The sequence below is a fragment of the Bison bison genome, unplaced genomic scaffold (assembly GCF_000754665.1).
Source record: "Bison bison bison isolate TAMUID 2011002044 unplaced genomic scaffold, Bison_UMD1.0 scf7180017864136, whole genome shotgun sequence".
NCBI lineage: Eukaryota > Metazoa > Chordata > Mammalia > Artiodactyla > Bovidae > Bison > Bison bison.
Window position 1 is genome coordinate 1,829,556 of NW_011494708.1, and position 7,855 is coordinate 1,837,410.

The 7,855-nt window shown below is 41.5% G+C and overlaps 1 protein-coding gene across 1 annotated transcript in view; it reads right to left on the bottom strand.

Moving 5' to 3' along the window:
- Positions 1-7,855, bottom strand: part of PPARGC1A (peroxisome proliferator-activated receptor gamma, coactivator 1 alpha) — a 454,316-nt gene that overhangs the window by 322,929 nt on the left and 123,532 nt on the right. The window contains exon 2 of the mRNA XM_010839914.1: positions 4,649-4,814. Within this exon, the coding sequence (XP_010838216.1) occupies positions 4,649-4,814 (166 nt within the window). The remainder of the gene's footprint in view (positions 1-4,648; positions 4,815-7,855) is intronic.

Here is a 7,855-nt window from a genome sequence, read left to right on the forward strand (position 1 = left end):
TCTGAAGGAGATCAGCCCTGGGTGTTCTTTGGAAGGAATGATGCTAAAGCTGAAACTCCAGTACTTTGGCCACCTCATGCGAAGAGTTGACTCATTGGAAAAGACTCTGATGCTGGGAGGGATTAGGGGTGGGAAGAGAAGGGGACGACAGAGGATGAGATGGCTGGATGGCATCACTGACTCAATGGACATGAGTCTGAGTGAACTCCGGGAGTTGGTGATGGACAGGGAGGCCTAGCGTGCTGCGATTCATGGGGTCGCAAAGAGTTGGACACGACTGAGTGACTGAACTGAACTGAACTGGGAGAGGGTGAGGGTGGGATGATTTGGGAGAATGGCATTGAAACATGTATAATATCATATGTGAAATGAATCTCCAGTCGAGGTTCGATGCATGATACAGGATGCTCAGGGCTGGTGCACTGGGATGACCCAGGGGAATGGTACAGGGAGGGAGGTGGGAGGGGGGTTCAAGATGGGGAACACGTGTACACCTGTGGTGGATTCATGTTGATGTATGACAAAACCAATACAATACTGTAAAGTAATTAGCCTCCAATTAAAATAAATAAATTTATATTAAAAAATAAATAAAAGAAAATATAAAAATAATTATTCTAAGGACTTTTCATAAATGGACTCACTTAATAGTCACAACATTCTTATAAGGTAGCTGGGATAATTATCTCTATTTTATAGGTGAGGAAACTAAGGCATAGAGAGGTTAGAAACACTACCAGTGTGGCACAGTTAGAAATTGATGACACCGAGGTTAGAATCCAGACGTCTGGGTCTAGATCCCATGTTCTTAACCTTTATACCACTGCTCCTGTCAGATAGAGCTACCATGATAAATACAGGTATCTAAACAGACACAGATAATATATTCTATTCCAGTTCTACATAGGGCAAAGGTGAGGCATTGGAAATTTATAGAAAAGTCATCCAGGAAAAAGGAAGAAAGCTAAACAAAGAGATCACCATCCTTGCTCCTTAATAACCAGCAGTAGAACTCAGGGCAGTTAGCCTTCCTCAGCTTTGGTTCTTCATGTGTAAAATCAGGGCCTTTGGGCCACATTACATTTTAGCTTTCTTCTGAATCAAATTTGCAGTTCCCTTCGGTTAGGGGAACATCATCAGGGCTGAGTGTGTGCCAGGCTTAGTGCTGAAGGCAGAGGCACAGACACAAGCAACATGCCTCTCTGTCCTTGAGGAAGTTGTCCTCCTGTTGAGGAGACCTTGGTGGACAACACTGGGAGAGGAGTTCACTGCCAGACCACTATTACACTGGTTGTTTTAAAGGGGACCACCCCAAGAGAAAACATTATCATGAGAAATGAGCCATTTGTCCCTCCATAGTATCTTTCTTTTTTTTAATTTTTTTAAATTTATTTATTTTGATTGGAGGCTAATTACTTTACAATATTGTATTGGTTTTGCCATACATCAATATGAATCCACCACGGGTGTACACGTGTTCATAGTATCTTTCAACTGACTATTATCCAGCAAATAAGCATCTGTACCTCCTCACATCCTCTCTACAATGCCCCACTCAATTGTAATGCCTTGGTTCACAACTGAAGAAGCAAAGATGCTTAAGTAAATCTGCCAATCATCCGATGGTTACCTGATGAACTAAGCCCCCACCACCTCATTTCACAACTTCTCCCAGAGTTGAAGTGGGCTTTAAGCGTCAGGAGTCATGACTCTGGCAAAGCTGCTCTTGGTATTCCAGTACAGGTTATAGGCTTAAACGGATCTTTAGATTTACAGTTGATTTGAGCAGTTGCATCTAGTTCATTTTCAAGTTTGTGGATAAGGTGGTTTATTTAAGGCAAAAAGCATCCAATTAAAATACATTCTGAATAACTGAGTGAGCAAGGCATTTTTGCCCAACTCTTAATTTATTAAAAAAAAAAAAAAAGCCATCAGGGGACTTCTCAAGGACCAAATCCCATCACGTCACTGAGAGATGAGATAGTAAAATATTTTTGATCAAAGTATAATTTGGAAATACATTCTGAGAGGCAGCCTTAACAAGAATCCAGGCTTTGGGGCCAGTCCAACTTGGATCACATCCCTTTTCATCATCTCAAGTAGCTCTGCAACCCTTAGCATGTTCCCTAACTCTGCTGAGCCTCATTTTCCCCATCTGTGTAATAGGAATAAGTAATATCTGTCTGTTAACATACTTGTCAGAATTAGAAACATAGCTTAGGGCCTGGTAGAAAGTAAGGGTTAAAAAAATAAACTATTGAAAACATTTTATTAAAGTCTTAATGATTCAGAGACTGATTATTCCATTAGAAGATCGTCATGCTTTTTCCCTTCCTTCCTCTTTCTTCCTGCCTGCCCACGTCACAGCTGCTCATAAGCTATTATTCCATGAGATAAAAAATGAGATAAAATTCAATTCAGATGGCACAGCACAGTGGAAAGAGCACAGGCACTTGAGTCAAACAGGACTGGACTTGAATACTAGATGGCTTTGGACAGGTCATGTAACCTCCTTAAGCCTTAATTTCTTCGTCTGTAAAAGGAGGGTAATTATATCTACCGGCTAGGTTCCTTAGGAAAGAGTACACACACACATACCTGGCACTGTGATTGGTAAATAACAGTTAGGTAAAAAAGTACTGAATCCGTTTCAATAAGAAATGCAGAATTAAAGCTAAACTGAAGCTTCAGGATCAATTACAATTTGTAAAATGTCTTCAACTCCATCACTACCATGAATGGCCAAAAGAAGTCACTCTCAGGATGAAAGTCTTACATCTAATGCCATTTGATGCCATTTGATTCCATTTCCTCCTTTAGGGACAGCTTGAGTGTTAGCTGAAGTGGGGAGACTCCATGCTTGGGGACCCAGCATGGCAATACAGATGGCTGGACAATGTGGGCAGCAGGCAGACCTCACTGTGGGTAGAGCTCCAGAAGCAGTGAAGCAGGGGCTGATGCACCACAATATACAATGCCATGCATGGTCAAGAGACAGAGAGGCCAAAGGAAGCCTAGGATGCCCTTCCGATAAGCATGACCTCCAATATCTATAGAGAGAACTTCGGTTACCATAGTGGAAATGACATTGGTCAACTTGTACAGGATCACATCTTTGTAGGTAATAAGCATAGAAAACATTTTCGTCATCTGCCTTTGACTAAGCTAAAGGTCCATGGGATAGGACCATTGATAGGACACATGCTTTCTTACATAAACATTTGGATTTCATGTTCCTAGTTTAAATATTTTGTCCACAGAGATCTCTGAGTCATCTCCTCACATGCTTCTTCCCTTCATCCCCCTCTGAAGACTAGAAGATGCCAGCTCTTTAAAGGAAAGCACATAAACAAAAGACAAAAATCCAAAAGTCACATCAACATACCATAAAATATCTGAATATCTCTTTAGACCCCCTGGGGACCAACCATGTGACATTCTCAAAGTAGCACACAAAGATTTATTTGTATGCCTTCCTGCTTCCTAAATAACGCACCCACTCAAAGTGGAAGGACTCCAATTTCATGACAGTCTGGAGGAGGTTTTTTTCTGAAGCTCCTTCCTGAACATCACATAGCTTAGAACAGAACATACCTGTCAATATCAGTACTACGTTTCACAGAAATTTCTATTGCAAAGGAGACTCTTAGGAAAATTTTCTCTTTTTATAAAAAGGGAGAATTATTTTTAAAAATTGATGTTGAGAATCAACTCGTCCTGAATCACCACTTTTGTAAGAAACTGTCTGCTACAGACAAAATGGAAAATCACAGTTGCACTTTATTCAACACCACCCATAAGAAATGCTTCATGCACGGAAGTGTTCTTTTTCCATAAGGCAGCAGCATTAGAAAAAAAAGCTCTGGCATCGCTCTTCAATATTGTTGTCTAATTAAATGGCAATGGAGTGGATGCGTAAAAATATGCATTAGAGGTGTGTAATGTGTAATGTGAAGAAGAGTAATCAAAGCCATTCAACAGGATTTAGGAAGGGATTTCAGTTGGCAGCTTACGAGACAGGAGCATATAATTTTGCTAATTTGAAATAGGTATTGTAACGTATAAACATTACTGCTTTGCATATTTTAATGAAAACTGCCTCTACACCAAAATGAATCCTTTAGCTTGAACTTTCTGCATACCACAGAGCTTCTACCTATTATGAGTTCAGCATAAATAAGAAAGGCACACAAGCCACATTAAAAGAATGGCCACCTCATTAAAATAGGTTAAAACCAAGCCCCTTATTCCAAGCTACTATAACACTATAAAGTAAGTGTGGTGACAGGTGTTGTATTAAATTTTTATATTGCAATGAACTTGTACTCACACAAACCGAATCTTCATGCTTTCTTTGATATACACCTGCAACTTGTTAATTCAAGGGCCTTTATTAAGAAAGTATAAATTTAGCAACATCTATAGATTTGTAAAACTCTATTAGCTTGCTCAAGAATCTACAGGAAATTCATTTGGAATCTTATGTGCATGGTTTACAAAGAAATGGAAACTAATGATGACTTTTCCCAAAAAGATATGCCTAGAGACAATGCATTTGTGCAAACAGACTGATGTGAATTACCCAGACTTGGGCTGAAAGAGATGAGAGAGTGATCTGGAGCTGTCTGGAGCTGAGCACATCACTTACCTGCCAGCTCGCTTCTCGCTGAAGTCCTTTTTTCCAGTCTTCTTCCAGTCTAGGGGAGGTCTCATCCATTGCTGATGCTGCTTGCACAAACTGGATTCGCCAGTGGCTGTTACTCTTTCGTTGCAAGCCTTTACCAAAGCAGCAGCGAGGGCAGTTCAGGGGCAGACTGTCATGGAGAAAATGCCATGCCAGAGGATGAGGGATCAGGCAGGAAGAAGCCACGCGGGAACAAATTTGGGATACATGGGGCTACCCTGACAGCTGCCAACTGGCCAGGCAGAAGGCCAGCTCAGCCACTGAGCGTCCAGAGATTAGGAACAACCAAGCTCCAGGGCCAGTGGACAATGGGTCATTCTTATGCTTCTGGCATAAAGGTCAGAGGAGGGAAGTGTGAAGGCATGCTCCATGACCTAGAAATATGCATCTCTTATGTGCACTCTTGTCTTTCTCTCATCCCCAAACACACACACACACGCACACACACATAGCAGAATTTGCATTGTTCTGCAGGGTTGCATCAGTGGGTCGGAGTATCCTGGAAGAAATAAGCTACTTTACATAGAAGCAACACATTTCATTTGAGCACATCTTCCCCCAACACAGCATGAATCACTCAGCAGCCAGTAAACATGCATAATAGCAAGTTCCATTGGGAGAAAATAGACTCATTCCTGTAGTTGAATCCTGAGCATCTATAGTCCCTCGTCTTCCCCCTCTAGGAAGTTCTATGACAGGCATTTAAACTGACCTCATGGACCTTTAGGCAAACCATTAGCTAAAATGGCCAGAGGCTTCAGTTGGGATGGACTCTGGTGTCTCAGATGGTAAAAGAGTCTGCCTGCAATGTGGGAGACCCAGGTTCGATCCCTGGGTGGGGAAGATTCCTTGGAGAAGGTAATGGCAACCTACTCCAGTGTTCTTGCCTGGAAAATCCCATGGACAGAGAAGCCTGGCAGGCTACAGTCCATGGGGTTGCAAAGAGTCGGACACGACTGAGCAAATAACGCTTTCACTTTTCCTCAATATTTGGGGCTCAGTGAAGCCAAATCCAACCCAACTCTGCCCTGTTTTGTTACTATTTCTCACACAGAATGATACTGTCTCCTGCTGTTCAGAATTGATCACCTAGAGTTTTAAGATAGGCAGCTGGTGTTACTGCCAACAGTACCTACTTTTTCCCATTAAAACGGTAGTTATCAAATGACTGCACAATAGACTCAACCGGGAAGATTGTGAAAATACTGTTACAAGAGCCTTATCCCTAGGGATTCTGATTTAACTGGTCTAGTATGGGTCCTAAGACCCTGTCATATTTTTTAATCCCACTGGATGATTCTACTGAGGACCCAGGACTACAGTCACAAAACTCAGAGTATCATTTAAAGTTTCTCTAAACTAATCAGTTGGCTGATGCCTGAATCCCCAAGATCCTGCCAATACCCATGTGAACAGTTTCTCACCACCAACGATGGTAAACTGACTACCTCCCAAGACAATCTTGTTCCATGGTTGACTGTTTTGTCCCACAATGAGTTGATATTCTTCTCCCTGCACCTGCCATGGCTGTACTTCATTAGATGTACTTCATTGTACTTCCATGGCTGAACTTCATTCTGTAAAGAATACTAAAACCTGTTCTGTAGGACAACCCTTCAGATATCTAAAGACAGTAGCAGCCATGCCCTTAAGCCTCTGCTGAAGTGTCTCCTTCACATTAGAACTTGCAGGTTTCTTCCATGGAATATGCAAACCATGGAATATGGTTCAGTAACTTCTCCATCCTCGATGTCAGCCTCAAATATATATTTGACTGTTTCTAGTGGTAGTGATTCTAATACTCCAGAAATGATTGCAATATCCTGCTATAATCTACCATTGCACATACAGACTAACAATCACATGCCTTATTTTTAAAATCCCCATGCTAACCACCCCATAATTATAACAGCAGCCAGCATTTACTGAGCATAGACCTCCATACCCGGTACTGCAAGTTTTATTAACCTTACATCATTCATCCTTTATGAGCATACTATGATGTCATCTTTTGCTGCTGATTTACAGATGAAAAGTCCAAGAGAGACAAAGATGTTTGCCTGGTTATAGGCCAGGGGGTAGCCCAGCTACTGAGGCCTGCATTCTCCATCCCTGCTTTGTGCTAGGCAGCCCCTTTCACTGATGCAGTCCCAGGTCCCACTGGCTATTTTGACAACCACATCTCGCTGATATGGTGTCACAGTTAATTAGGACACTGAGCTTTGCTCTCATCTTCAGATTATATATGAACAATTATATATAGCCAATTTATATAGGCTATAAGTTGCCATATACAGTCCTAACTTGCCATTATTATTGTAATACGGAAGAACCTTTTGTATTCTATCACAAGTTAATCACTAAAGGGATGTTTCCTATAAGATTAAATTATACATAATGGTCCATCTCTGGGAACCCAGGTTCCCGTAATGAGCATTAAGCTAAAATACCTTTGTTTAGCTCACAAGAAACATCCTCACCAGGTCTACCTGTGGATGACTGAGAGAGGAAGAAATTAATATTATATACCCCTCTAGAGGCTGATGGGAACTGGGGGGTGTTTGACTTTACTCCCGCCCCTTTTAACACAAAAGAAGCCTGAATTCTAACTCAGGCAAGATGGTTCTTTGGGGCACGAGGCCACCATCTCCTCAGTCTGCTGGCTTTCAGAATATAGTAGTTATTCCTTGTCCCAACAACTCATCTCTTGATTACTGGCCTCTTGTGTGGTGAGCAGTATGATCTTGGACTCGGTACATTATTCTTTTAATAATTACAAGACTGGAGGTGACGGAATTCCAGTTGAGCTATTCCAAATCCTGAAAGATGATGCTGTGAAAGTGCTGCACTCAATATGCCAGCAAATTTGGAAAACTCAGCAGTGGCCACAGGATTGGAAAAGGTCAGTTTTCATCCCAATCCCAAAGAAAGGCAATGTCAAAGAATGCTCAAACTACCGCACAATTGCACTCATCTCATACGCTAGTAAAGTAATGCTCAAAATTCTCCAAGCCAGGCTTCAGCAATATGTGAACTGTGAACTTCCTGATGTTCAAGCTGGTTTTAGAAAAGGCAGAGGAACCAGAGATCAAATTGCCAACATCTGCTGGATCATAGAAAAAGCAAGAGAGTTCCAGAAAAACATCTATTTCTGCTTTATTGACTATGCCA